The sequence below is a fragment of the Dermacentor albipictus genome, chromosome 1 (genome assembly GCF_038994185.2).
Source record: "Dermacentor albipictus isolate Rhodes 1998 colony chromosome 1, USDA_Dalb.pri_finalv2, whole genome shotgun sequence".
NCBI lineage: Eukaryota > Metazoa > Arthropoda > Arachnida > Ixodida > Ixodidae > Dermacentor > Dermacentor albipictus.
The window spans coordinates 310,716,966-310,732,013 of record NC_091821.1 but is presented as its reverse complement, the minus strand read 5'-3'; the positions used below and the strand labels follow the sequence as shown (position 1 = coordinate 310,732,013).

Below are 15,048 nucleotides of genomic sequence, written 5' to 3'. Positions count from 1 at the left end.
GAAGGTCGCTTCGCTCGATGCTGCTGCCGCGCTTCCTCACGCCAGCGTTTTGACAGCGAGTGTCCGCGGTCATCGAGTGTGATGTGTGCACATTTGCCTGTGCGCACTCACAGCATGCTCGTTAATTTGGATAGTAAGCGAACGTTTTCAAATTTATACGGCTGATAAAACTACTATGTTTACTTCGTACAACTCTTTATGCATTTGCTATCGCAATCGATGGCTAGCTTTTTGGTCGAAACTTCCACTTTTTGTCATATTCATTAAACTATCGAATAATGTCATGCTTACCATCCATTATCATGCCATCACTATCATACTAAACCTCTTACCGTCACCGCTGTCTTGCTGTCAAACACATGCTCGCGTAGCATACACAATTTCTCGCTGTACACAAACACGATAGACCATTTGGCAACGCTTTCCAGAACCCCAGTGATGTTGTATAGGCTAGGCTGCCACAAAAAGCTAAGCTTTGAATAACCTAAATTGCCACAGTGCGTGAATCAGAATATATATATATATATATATATATATATATATATATATATATATATATATATATATATATATATATATATATATATATCTTACTTTTCGTCCAATATTTTGTTTCTGCGAACAACTAAGTTGTCTGTCGCTACTGCTTCAGCGCGCTTTACATTTTCTCATGATGACGATGATGTTTATCTGACTCTTGCAATCAAATTCTTTCTGCTTGTTCCTTCTGTTGTTGCTTATGGTAGGCTTCGGCATCTACCTTACTTCCACTTACATCAGAGGGTACGTATAGACGTGGTGATACCAGAGTCCTGGAAGTGCCTTGTAGACAATTATATAAATGTAGCTACTGCGCCTGCTTCGTTAACACCACCGGAGCAAATAAAAACGTGCTATCACAGTCGTTCCTGATTCTTCCTTTCTTCATTCTCAACCTTGCAGTACGCCCTGGTCGTTTTCGTCTGAAAGAAAATGGTAGGCGACGTTAGCAAGTTCGCGTACTCCTCTCTGAAGTATTATATGAACGAGATGTCTTGTCCCACCTTGTATGCTATATTGACACGTGTACTTGCTCATATACCCGCCGTGATTGCTCAGTGGCTATGGTGTTAGGCTGCTGAGCGGATCGAATCCCGGCCACGGCGGCCACATTTCGATGGGGGCGAAATGCGAAAACACCCGTGTACTTAGATTTAGGTGCACGTTAAAGAACCCCACGTGGTCAAAATTTCCGGAGCCCTCCACCACGGCGTGCCTCATAATCAGAAAGTGGTTTTGGCACGTAAAACCCCATAATATAATTTTTTTACTTGCTTAGCTCTCTCCGGTGACCGCTTTTCACCGGCGAACAAATGTCAAACGTTATCGCTCGGCGCAGGACGCGCCTGCATGTATCAGAAACTTCTCGAATGTTATAGATGGTTCTATCCACTGTCCGTTGTCGCAGAATGCGATTACATGCGCTGCGCGAATTGTGTAGCACTTTCGGGAAGACACGCGGGCACCAGCGATTACTCTATAACCGTTGGTGACGCATGTATGGAAGCCGACGTGCTTGACTCGCGGAATTTGGACGATCGCCGACTGTGCTCGCCGCTATCGTTGTGCTCCTAGTGTAACCTGTTTTATGGGCACATGTTCGTCTAATAAAGATTTAGTTTCGTTAGTCACAGTTTTTGCTACTGTGTTTTTCACCGTCACTACAACATGACAACATGACAGCGAGCACCAGACACTGATCAGAGCCATATGTGCAGCCAGGAGCTGTTGTGTACACTGCGTTCTCGACTTTTTGTACTTTTCAGAACCCAAATGTAGCAGGCAGAAAGCGTGGCATTACCATCTCTTCTAGACTGTAGAAGACAATAGACAAGCTTACCAGTGGAAGTATGACGCTGGTACGGTCTTCGTACTTAGAGACACTCTCTCTTTCTCACTCACTCACTCACTCACTCACTCACTCACTCACTCACTCACTCACTCACTCACTCACTCACTCACTCACTCACTCACTCACTAACTCACTAACTCACTAACTCACTCACTCACTCACTCACTCACTCACTCACTCACTCACTCACTCACTCACTCACTCACTCACTCACTCACTCACTCACTCACTCACTCACTCACTCACTCACTCACTCACTCACTCACTCACTCACTCACTCACTTGGCATGGTTGGCTTACAACTTGAGCAGAAAACGGCGCAATGACAGGACGTAAGAAATGGACAGGCATTACAAAGTTTGCTTTAAAAGCCCATGATAGCTTGCGCTGTGAAGAAAAACGGGCGTTAGTGAGTCAGAAAGCAGGGGCCTGGATGTCGCCAGCGTAGAGCTCTTTTCGGGGAAGGTTCAAGCCTCGGAACATTTTCGGTGCGTGAGTGCCATCGATAGTTCGTTCGAGATATGCGAGAAGTATACCGGTGTACCAGACTTGTACATGCTACAGAAAAAAATTACCGATTACAATTACAAATACTTAATTAAAAGGTGTGATTGACTTCATTTACTGATTACTGCTCCATGAAAGTAATCGATCAATTACTAAAATGTAATCAATTACTTTCACGTTAATTTCATCTAAACCTTTAATGATGTTGCCAGAATACGGTGAATAGAATGAGCTAGCCGGCCTGTCTCTTTCAGCGTGTAATATGTTTATTTTGACTAACAACTGCTTTACAAGTTTTCTGTTACGTATATATTCCCTTATTTCTCTGTGAAGACACCAGCAGCGACACTGAAAACTCGTTGCATGCGCGAGATGCTTGGAAGAGTGGCGTCGTAACGTATCAATACCCCGCGCACAAGACTGTGGTTGTTCAATGCTACGGTACTTGAATCTGCTTTCTCTGTGAGCGGCCGGGCTTTGTTCCTGAGACTCGGAGAAGGAGTTCCCGATAGGACCGATGGAAATCTTAAATGATTGCACGCGGGTGACTTCATGGCATCAACGTCAGCAGTGACCTTAGCAGCCTTAGCAGCTCCGGTTCAGATCCTCGGCGAACATATGGTGGAGAGTTAAGACGTGCAAACGAATACTGAGCAACCGGGTTCGCCTTTCTGAACATGGACATATCGCCAGCATGGTGCGTGGCATGACAGCTGGCGTTCTACTCTAGTTCTCGCCAAATTCAGGTGGTCAAAGCTACGTCGGCGGTTAAAGGTTTTCAGTAAATAAGTTAATTAGTTGCATGTAATTGGTTCCTGAAAAGTAATTGAATTAAAGTGAGCGTTACCGAGTAAAAGAAATAATAAATTGCCCACAAATTCACTGAAAAATGTGGTTGATTATACATAATTACATGTATTTAGTTACGTACAAGTCTGCGGTGTGCCAGCGTTCTTGCAGATCTCTTGGTCGCAGTCAACGAAGCACGCCGCGATTATCATTAGTGTGCGTGACACGTGTGTGGTCAGAAAAGAAATGTACACCCTTTGGGGGCTTATCTTGTCCCACAACAATAATCGTCATCTCGCCCGAATTTCCTTTCTTTAACGCTGCGAGCCCGGTACTTGCAATGCAGGAACGGCTTGTGGGTTACCAGCATGAAACAACATTCTTGACAGGAAAGTAGGGAGCGCTGAGTTTTCATGAAAAGAGACGCAAGCAAGGCAGGCGACCATTTTAATGTTGTGGGACAAGATAAGCCCCAGAGGGAACAATCTTTTTGAAGAGTGCAGCTCTGGGCATCACTATACCGTAAATGCAGGTTCACTCCGAATTCTTGCAGATACCTTTCCTTGAGGCACATAACCATTATTATTGCTGCTCCATACCCACTTGTATTTGATATTTCCATTTATTTGCATTATTAAAGAATCGTAAAAATGTAGGGAACAGGGATGAAAAGCTGGAAATACGCAAGCTTGACGAGATTTGCGCTTCCTTTAGTGGCTCTCACAACTGGCAAAGCACATGAAGGACAAAGTAGGTGGAACAAATGAATAAAACAATAACAACAAAAATATGTCATAATCAAAGGAAGACAAGCAAGAATGGTTAAAGCGTAATTGCAGATAATTTTTCTGAATGTTATATGGATTCGGTGATAACATAACGCAACAGCCACTCAGCATGGGTAATCATACAAAAGCAAAGCATATAGCAGTACCAAACATCATTACAGATAAAAAAAAAGAACGTTGTAATACAATTACAACACTCTTCGCATTCGAATTCAACGCACAGAAATTCTAATAAATAACAAGATTTTGTCAACAAAGTTTTAATGCACTATGTGAGTATTTCTCCACAAAACCAATGCAAACTAAATATTTTAAGAGCCTCGAGATCGAGATGTGTAAGCTATTAAGACCATGATATGTCTTCGCAAACGGACAAAGTAAATGTCCTCATTTTGTTTCGGCACACGGAAATAGATATTGTCATGTCAGCAGTGCCATTTCATGAAAGTCAAACGCTATTTTTCCCTACTCACGTTTTTCAATATATTTGTGTAATCTGGTTGAGTGAGGTATTATCAGTAAGATTGATATCACCACTAGTGCAACCGCAGCGAGTGAGCTGATCCGTTCGCATGGGTACGTCGGCTGCAGTACATAATGGAAAAATATTCATCCTTGACGGCTGTAACGAACGTAAGAGAGGAATCTCTGGGGCTCTCTGAATGAAAGACCGTACATCAGATGTCTCACCTGAAAGACCGGTGAGTGGCTCCTTCTGCCCGCGTCTTTGAATCCTCCGCCAGCACAGACTGATCGTCCATGTGAGCGTGAAGGCGCCGTTTATGATTGCGAGGGCTACGTAGAGGAGGTCGTACGAACCGCCAACATCCCGTGCGTAGCCTGAGAACGTGATAGGAAGCGCACCAATAACGACTACTAGTAGGAAACCGCCACCTTCAGTAAATCCGTCAGATGTGCCTATTTATCATTTCGCCTATAATACAACACACGGCAAGCTACAAGGTACGGTGCGCCACGGCGCATATACCATGGTGTGTGCGCAGTGCTGCCCATTTAGAATATTCCGCTGTCAGATTAATAGTTGAGACAAGCGAGACAAGGCTAGAACTGGATTGATCGGTAGATGATAGAAAAGGTCAGTCAGCACGTGAACAAAGTTTGGACCAAGTGAATTTTCATTAAATGCAGTGTGACACCTTTTACTTTCCCGATACAAAAACGCAGCCTCACAATGTCTGTATCCAAATGTAATCCAGGCGCCATTAGCGTCATTCTTAATAGGGGCGGGAGATCATGCATAGCTGCAAACGCTGTAATGTTTGAGCTTTTACTACTTCGAAGTTGCCTTCAGACATCAAATTGCCGGCACCTTAGGCGTAACGGCGTTGCATGTCTTAATTGGCATTAGACAAAACAGTAGTTTGGTTCCCGTAAGCAAATATTGGTTCTCAAATTGAACGACATGGTTTACGCTTGGCGTAATGAAGGTGTACTTAAATCGACCATAGTTACAAGCTACGCTTAGTGCGCTTTTCACTTTGGGGACGGTTGCATAAACTTCTCTTCTGAGAACAGAAGCATGTCTCGCTCACCGACCAAGGGTGGCCGAGCGAGACAAACGATGCCGGCGATGAAGTTTGTGACGCCCAGGCCCAGTGGCAGCGACTGTTGGTCGAACAGCTCAGCTACCACGACGGTGCAGGCGAATATTCGACTTCCCCCTGTGAGCCCGGTGAAGAAGCTGCTCACTAGGAGAACCCAGTACTTCTTGACAAGCACCGTGACTACCAACGAGGCTGCCTGGATAGCGAAGCCCCAGAGTATCAGTGCTTCATGGCTCAGCACCTGTATTGAGTGGAGATGGTGCACAGCAAAGGAGACGTTGGTCAGTCAAAGACAAAGGGAGCGCTGAAAGATTGAAGAAATGAATAAATCTTTAGCTATTTATCCAGCGCATTCTTCCCTGTCGCACAGCTTTCACATTACGTGCGCTCTGCACTATCGCATCGATGGGTATTTCACGCTGTCGCGTGCAAAATACACGTACAGTGGCCCCCAACTTCTTCGTGCTGTCACATTAAGAGAAATATTTAACTCGGGGGCTTCTATCTAAATACACGCGAATGGTCAAATCGCTTTTGTTGGCGACTACTGTACCGGATTTGATGAAGTGTACTGCATTTACTGTACTGTATTGCAACAAGAATTTTGAAATATTGTCACATAAAAAAGACAAAATTACGAAGTGTACAACTCTGTAATTCAACAATAAAAAACGTTATCGCAATTCTGTGGACTGCACCTAACATATCTAAAGCGGACAAAATTGATGTATTATACATTCCTCCAGAATATACCGCTAATTTGTGCGCAGGACTTTTGCAAAACCCTTGTAAACATAGTAGAAAAATCACGTAAGCTAAAAATATACATGCATAAATACCAAATGTGTCCGCTTTAGATGCTTAAACGGATACAGTTTACAAAACTGCGGTATCTGTCGTTGGTGCAATGTTACGGACTTGTGAACATTTTGCTCGCATCTTTATTAAGCATTTTCGGCAATTATGGCACAGAATTCTGGATTCTGCTTGCTACAGTCCGTAGAATTTACTTTTCTCTTTCAGATGCACCAAACTTAATCCAAATCGGTCCACTGGTTGTTCAAAAAAAGCATTTCTGCATATTTCAATGTACTTGAACAGGCGGCATCAGAGTTGGCCACGAACTTAAGCTTCTTTTTAATCGATATACCTATGAAATTGGCTACCGCGGTTGGTACTCGATGTGACAGCAACAAGTGCGCTCAATTAGCGCATTGATCACGACCAGAGTATTTTCTTGCAAGTTATTGTAAAACATGCTTCGACTATCTCGTGACGACTTCGCAGAATTCTCGTGAAAATTCGGCGGAAATCATGCAAGAATGTCGCAATGATTTTCCAAACACAGGATTCGAGTGAGCGCTAAAAATATGCATCATTGAGTACTTCAAATGTCAAGGCGCCAGCACATGTATAAGGTGGACATATAAGCTAGAAAGTTAACGGCGCTGTTCATTTTCTGTACGGGCTTTAAAAATTGCACTGAAAGAGTACAAATAATAAAACCTTTCAGTGCGCTCGATTGTCCTATGGCTAACGAAAACCCTTACAATTCAAGCTATAAAAATTTTACCGACAGTTACGACACTCCCTAATGCGAAATTTCAGTGCAGCTCCATAGGCGAAAGAAGTATGCGTGTCAATATTTTGTATTACGATTCTATAGGTACACGGCTTATATTAGGAAGAGAATGCTGCGAGTATAGCGTGGCTGGTGCGGGCAATCTGTCTCGAGCGGCTTATTGCTAACGGAGTGAGGTGGGGCGCCACTGCCTCGCTAATCGGGATATCGCGAGAGGCAGCGCGTGGGTGACGTGTGGGCGCGATCCACAGCAACCACCGCAGACATACCTCTGCTCGTGCAGCGCTTTGTTTCCATATAGGGTATCGGTGGACGCGCTCTCCGCATCACTTATCGATGGCTTTATCGGTGAACTGACGACGGCATGCTACTCTGGCGCCATATTGTAGTGGTCGTCGCCGCAGAGCCAGTCTTGAGCGGCTCTACGCTTTTCTTCTACCCTTTCGCCATTCCCTGCTCCTCCGCTTTCCTCCTCGCGCGCTCTTCGCTGCTGCCATCTTTCATCCCCCGCTGCTCTCGGCGTTCGCTCTTTCGTCCTGCGCTGTGCTCATTCGCTCGGTTACGCCAAGGACGCCAACGGACGCCGACGCGCGATGCAGGAACGGGCGCTTGAGAGCTGCGCTCTAATATTACTGCACACGAAAGTGACTTCAAATTACACCTACGATGAGAGAAGTCCTAGTTGATAACTGTATAGCCTGACCGCTTGTTGAGGACCGGAATGTCTGACAAGAAAGTTGGCAGCTATTAAAGTTTACTGTATGCGATGGTCATGTCGCCTCTAGCAGACGTTACTACATTTACTTGCCACAAAACGTCGCCAAACACAGAAAAAACGTTCCACTCTCGTTCCACTCTCGAAAGCTTCGCCTTTGAGAGTGGAACGCGATAAATTTCAATGATCTCCGACTGCTTGTCACGCTTCCCGGCAACCGCCATTTTCTTGCGGATGCGCGGAGCCGAGCGAGATGGTGTGTTTTTTTTATTCAAGTACCCTAAAGGCCCATACATACGGGCATTACATAGGGAGGTTACAATAAATCAGTGATAGTTACAGTACACGCATTTAAACAGATAATGCATGTTAAAATAAAAAAGAGCAAAAGCGGAAAAACAAGGAAGAAAAAAAAAACGTTAGAGCACTCAACGACACATCCTAAACGTTGAAGATACCTATAGCATTAAAATCGGTGTTACACAAAATCAACGTTACTTGGTTACTTCATACAAGGAAAACGCTTGCTAAGAAAGGTACACATACCAGCAGATACTGCATGAAGCAATGAAATAACACAACCAGAGAAAATTTTATGCAGTAGAAGGAATTCGATGCTAACCTATAAGACAAAGCTATTTGCGCAAGGAACATCAAAATATGGTGAGAAAAAAAGTGAAATAAGAAAAAGGGGCAAAAGAATACGGTGATGCATATAATGAATGAGCAAGAGAATCTTACGTACGTTAAAATAGTGTTTTAGTTTTGCTAGGAAATCATCAGGACATTTGCTGCCAGGAGAGTTTTGATGCGAAAGCGCCACATGGCCCATTGAGCGATAAAGCCGGCGGCGGCAGCGAAACTTCGCATTGGCTGCGACGCCTCAGGCGCTCGTGAAGTTGGCTCGCGCTTTCTGGCTCGGGCCTCGACGGAGCTCAATGTGCTTTACACCTCCTCGCCCTTCCTCGCTCCAGGCCAAAGCCACTAGGTGGCTTTGTCCAGGCCCGCCTATAGTGCTAGGGGAAAGACGTTCGCTCATCTAACCTAAAGGACAACAACGCCGAGACATGCGAGTGCCACGAAGAGACGCTAAAGAGAAAGATTAGGGTCGCCTATCATTTCTTTTTGACATAACGCTCAATAAAGATTCCTTAGGTTTGCGTTCCCGTACGTTAAGGTAAACGTCTAGAGGAGACGCATGCACACCAAAACATCTCACAAAGGTGTTTTCGTTTAACGTATACACGTTGGGCGACAAATGCTATTCTAAAACTATCTTCTCCCGACAAATATCAGTGCTTTGGCTGCCTCACAAAAATACGAAGTGAGCCAAGTGGACGCGCGCTAGCGTGTGTCTTGTAGGTTCGAACCGCCATTACCCGCGAGACGCGACAAACGCACAAGGGGCGCGGTCGCGAACTTTCCAGCGCCGGCGAGCGCACGTGTAGTTTGTTTGGCCTTAGGGGGAAGCTTTAGCTCGGGCGCTCCTATCCAAATACATGTAAAAGGAGAATTCGTTTTTCTCGGCAACCACTCCACCAAATTTGACGAGGTTTGTTGCATTTAAAATAAAAACTTAAAATCTAGTGACTGTTGGTATCGAATTTTCGGTTTAGGTAGTTAATGTCTTATTAAATATTGGCTAAAATAAATCATTTTTAAGAAACGAAACTATAAAATTTACAACTCTGTAACTCATCAACGAAAAACGATAATACAATTCTGTGAAATGTATCTAATAGTACATACAAAGCGAACAAAACTGATATGTTACACACGAATCTCAAAAATTTAATAACATGGAAGTACAGCTTTTGCAGAACCCTTGTACACAAAGTAAAAAATCACGTGAGATGTAAAATGACATATCGAATTTGTCCGCTTTTCATGATCTAATGGATGCCGTTTACAGAACCGCGATATCTGTTTTTGATGCAGAGCTATGAATTTTTAAACTTCGTGCTTACATTATTTTCAAACTTCCAAGATTTTGAAGATTCTTGTAACAAAATTCAGGTCCTAAATAGATACTCAGCACTCTCAAATGCAACAAATTTCATTAAAATTAAGGGGTTATCTCAGAAAAACGTTTTTGCGTTTTACACGCCCCCGTCGGAATATGACGGTGTTTTCGTTCCATTCTGATACCGAAAGTCAGCAGGCGATGCATAAAGGACTTCTGACGTAAAAGCTTTGTGTGAATGGATGCTTAGTCTGGGCGTTTCGATCCAGCGGCCGTGGTCTAGGCATGTGGCGATTTCGAAACGTCGTTTTTTGACGAGCTGTAAGCGCCTTCAGCACACGAGGGAGGCGGGGAACGCACTGCTCACCTTGGCGTCCAGGACGCAGCCGATCGCGATCTTCGAGACCAAGTCGCCGACGGCACAGGCGGTGACCAAGGTGACCGCCTGGAAGCCGACGAGGCCGTTGTCCGCGCCGAAGTCGACGGCGGTCAGCAGGAACGAGGTGATCACGAAGAGCGAGACCGCCCGCGACACGGCCACGTGCAAGAACGCCCAGGAAGCGAGCGAGCGCAAGCTGCGCGTCAGTTTGCTCTTCGCCGGCTGCCACTTCCCGAGCAGCGGATCGGTCTCGCAGGGCGCCTGGGTTTCTGCGTGGACACTTGGATGCACGCGACAAACGAAGCTTTATAGGGCACACACGTGAAGCGAACGCATTCGGCAGTTGGTGAACCGATTTCAGGAAAATTCATTGCAATTAAAGAAACAGAGATGTTCTAGTGACTGATGGTCAGGTAACTTTTGTGTGGTGCGCAAAAGAATTCCGTGAAGACTGTAAAAACAGAAGAATTGAGAAAAAATTGTAATAAGACGTAAATTTTAACAACCCTACAATTATATAAGAAAGAAAAAACCACGACGCAGTTTTGCCAATTAAACCCGTATGTAAGGTGGCGAAATTTGGTATATTATAGGTATCCTTTGGTTGAAGCGCCACTTTATCAACGTATAGTGTTTACAAAGCTCATACAATGGAGGTATGTATTTGTATTACAAGATCGTAAATATTTAGGCTTGAAGTCTCTGTCAAGGTCATCTTACAGATCTGACGTTGACTTTTTGTTGCGAAGTAGCGAAGTAATGAATTTGCCAGTTACGTTGCTGAACTTTGTTTGGTAGTTGACATTTTTGTGAATTTTTAATGTTTTGCGTGGGCCGACATAAAAGGCAGAGATCATAACTCCATATCTTAACATTTTTCAATAAATTGAAGCAAGTTTTACTCTCATTGGTCTATAGCACTTGTCTGAACAGAGCGTGCTCTCTCTCGCTCTTTTCTTTTTCTAGTGTATCCCAATAGTGGCGGCCTATCTTAAGGTTCCGTTGGATGCAGCAGGGCATATAGCTCTTGGTTAGCGCGCCGGGCTGTCAGCTGCTCCTTCCCGCCATACCTGGCTTTAATGCCACCAGCAGCCGAGGAGAAGATTTTTTGTTTACTCTGTCGTTCGCGGTGAAATGGTTCTTGAGTGGCATCGAAATTGTATTTATTTGTATTTCCGCCGACTTCCAGCGCTTTCTATAGTACTTATGATGAAGTTGTAGACGTCACCTCCGAAATCATGTATAGCGGGAGCGAGTTCAGCTTTTTTGCTCCACTCCCAGCTCTCGTAAAACCCGCATATCCATTAGATTCAAGGAGCTCGCGTTGAAGCTAATCGAGGCAAAGCGAACGTCGACTTACCTAGTAACGGCCAGAGACGTGACAAAATCTTTGGTCAAGGACTTCGCGATACAAGCCTTCTCCAGACTGCTTGCGCCGGCGACAGACGGCGAGGTGGCCGGCTCGGCGCAGCCGACGGAGCGGGAAGCACCGTCGTCGCTTCGGGGAACACGGTCCACGACGACGCAGCCCGCGAGCATGAACAGTTCCAGTGCTCCCAGCGTGAGCAGCACGTAGTGGAACGAGAACGCCTTGCGCAGCGCTTCGACCATCAGCGGGAAGACGAATCCCGACACTGCAGCGACTACGAACACTGATCCCATAACCGTGGCCCGGTAGCGAACGAAGTGCCGAGCCACGACCGTGTACGGCACCAAGTCAACGCAGGCCAAGCCAAGGCCTGAAAGCAGGATACGCGAGAAAGAACGCAGTTAGAGCAGCACCAAAGAGGAACACTTACTCAGTTTAGACTAATAAAGTGTTATTTTAAAAGTTAATTATCTTTAATTTCCCGCTAATTGGTTGAATGTTAAGAGAGCAAATGAAGCTTAGAAATTCCCCTTTACCTTGAGTTTAGCGTCGAAATTCAAGCCTCGTTCGTGCTAAGGGTACAGAATAAATAAACAAATAAATAAATAAATAAATAAATAAATAAATAAATAAATACCCGTCATGAGGGCGTAGCGGCTTCGGCGTTGCGCTGCTAAGCCCGAGGTCCCGAGATATTCACCCGGCCGCGGTGGCCGTATTTCGGCGGGGCCGAAATGCAGAAACGCCCGTGTACCGTGCACTGGGTGCACGTTAAAGAGCCTCAGGTGGCAAATTTCTTCCGCAGCAGTCGCACTATGGCGTGCCTCAAAATCATATAATAGTTTTCCTTCATTTTCTTTGTCTTTCTTATTTGAGAGAATTTCATGCAAATTGGCTCAGGAAGCATAGCAATAGGCCCGGAAGGAGCCTAGGCTATGCCACCTTGGCAGCGTAGGCAGCAAATCTTATTTACAGATGATTGCACATCATATGCCGACACAGATACATTACATCAATGCAAATGCAGTGAAATACAGTGAAATATGCAGTTTATTTTGAGGAATGAAAATCACTGAAAATCAAACCTAATACACAGTGCACGCACATAATGAAATAAATCTACATAATACACAATGGAAGAAATGTAATATAATGCAAAAGACTACCGAGAATTGGCTTAGGGGTTAAAGATCTCACACCTGCTCCAATAGAAATAAGGCGTTAACGTGCTTCTTGAATTGTGTTGCAGAAACTATAGAATTTATTAAGTTTAATATGTCATGGCACTTATTGAGTTCTGGCATTTGTCACGCTGGCCTCTGCAAACCATAATTTGTGCGTGATCTGGATTTCACTATTAAGCTCTCTCGTAGTTCATAAGTGGACTGCTTAACTTGACAGGTTTCCTGAAAATTCCTTTTGTTTGCACGGTATTGGCGTAGGGCTTCTTGTTTTAACAATTGTTTTATCTGAAGTATGCTATATCTGGTAAAGTACGATCCAGTCCTTTCAGTGTAAAGGACGTTTCCAATGGATCGCATAGCTCCCTTTTGCAACGATTAAAGGTAATTAAGGTTCGTCTCGATTGTCATGGACCATGCCAGAGAGCAGAATATAAGACTTGAGCGCACAAGTGCATAGTAGATTTCGCGTTTAGCTTCAGATGGGAGGACTGATCTTTGTTTATTTAACATGCCAATGGCTCTAGATACGTCGGTATATAACACCTCCACGTGAAGAGGCCATGATAATTTTTCTTGGAACACGGCACCTAAAAATCGGATCGCAGATGTGTGTTGGATAGGTACTCATTGAAATTCCAAAAGTAAGGCTGGTACATTTGTTGTTCCTTTTGACCTAGACAACAAATACCTCGTTTTTTTCTGTATTTAGTTGCATTCCATTTGATATAAACCACATATTTGGATTTTAAAGCCATTTATTTGCTTCTGCGCATATTTCAGGTGTGTTGACTCCTTAAAAAAAATAAATGTTTGTGATGTACGCAAGGCACCATATCTTTACGCCCTTTAGTATTTATAATATCATTTATATACAGTAAAAAAGTACAGGTCCGAGAATAGACCTTGGGGGACTCCAAATTTAATAGTTTCCATCTCCGATTCAACTTTATTTATTACTGTGAGCTATGACCTGCAAGTTGAATAGCTTTGTGTTAGATGTAGTGCTATGCCTCGGATACCGTAAAAAGGTCGCTTACGTAAGAGGAGTTCATGTTTCACGCAGGCAACCGCCTTTCTAAAGTCTAGAATGATACTTAGTGTGAACAGTTTTTTTTTGTTTTCGAGAATTTGTTTTTTAATTCCAAGAAAGGCTGTTTCCACCGATTTATTTTTACAAAATCCGTATTGATCTTTCGTGACTATGTAGTGAGTATTAAAGAAAAGCCTCTTATTCTTTCGTTAATGATGTGTTCTGCTAGCTTTGAGAATGCCGAGAGGATAGAAATCGGCCTATACTTGTTTAAGTCGTCAAAAGATCCTCCTTTATGAAGGGCAGAAACTCTTGCTTGTTTCATTTTGTTTGAAAACTCGCCTGTTGTCATAATAAGGTTGCAAATGTGCGCCACAGGAACTGCAACTACGCCGCTTACCGTTTCAGTGGTTTTGGCTTGACTTATTCGTAAGGGTCACAGGCGAATTATTATCTTTCATAGATAGTATTACGTCCTGCACTTCATGTTGGTCTGTTGGAGATAAGAAAACAGTTGATGGACAGTTTACAGCCATGTAATTTTCACATGATATATGAAGCGGCACATGTGAGGAGGAGCCCACTGTAAGAAAGTGTTTGTTGAACGAGTTTCAGATCTCTCTCTCAGAGGCACCAAGTTTCTTGTTTGTTTTTTTGTTTACTATTTCCTTGAAAGTCGCCCACAAGAATCTGGAATTGCCGTCATGATTAAGAAATATATTCATATAGTATTCAGCTTTCGCTCTTTTGACGTCCTTGTTAAGTTTATTGCGCCGTCTTTTTATATTCACGAAGGTCACGTTCATCTTTTGTGTTCAAGAATAATTGAAAAACGCGTTCGCGAAATTTAATCCTTTCGTATGGTTCGATAGTTATCCACGGTTGCCGCAGTTTTCTGCGTTTTCTTCGAGGCTTGAGTGCAAAACATTGGTTATATAGGGACCTAAATGGGGACATAAAACCCCACAATAAGTATATAAATAGAACTTCAAGGTGAGTTCGCCACCCTTTTCTCGCTTTCGCGTCTTTCCAGGCTTATCGAGCCTCTTCACGGTGACACTGCAGCGCGCACGCAGCAAACGAGGACACAATCCCTGACTCGCTACTTAGGTTATTTTGGAAAGGTAGTTACCTATATATATATATATATATATATATATATATATATATATATATATATATATATATATATATACCCAGGCTAAATAAAGAGAACATGTGCTAGATGGTACAGATATATAATATAGATATAAGGATATATGATATATAACAGGACATAGTATGCA

General features: G+C 43.7%; 1 protein-coding gene across 2 annotated transcripts in view; it reads right to left on the bottom strand.

The window, feature by feature from the left end:
• Window positions 1-594: 594 nt before the first annotated feature.
• Window positions 595-15,048, bottom strand: part of LOC135906994 (uncharacterized) — a 91,101-nt gene continuing 76,647 nt past the window's right edge. For both annotated transcript variants that reach the window (XM_070531547.1, XM_070531548.1), the window contains 5 exons: window positions 11,540-11,918; window positions 10,168-10,459; window positions 5,529-5,781; window positions 4,666-4,815; window positions 595-962 (listed from right to left, as the gene is read on the bottom strand). In XM_070531547.1, coding sequence (XP_070387648.1) covers window positions 931-962; window positions 4,666-4,815; window positions 5,529-5,781; window positions 10,168-10,459; window positions 11,540-11,918 — 1,106 coding nt within the window. In that variant the 3' untranslated portion in view covers window positions 595-930. The remainder of the gene's footprint in view (window positions 963-4,665; window positions 4,816-5,528; window positions 5,782-10,167; window positions 10,460-11,539; window positions 11,919-15,048) is intronic.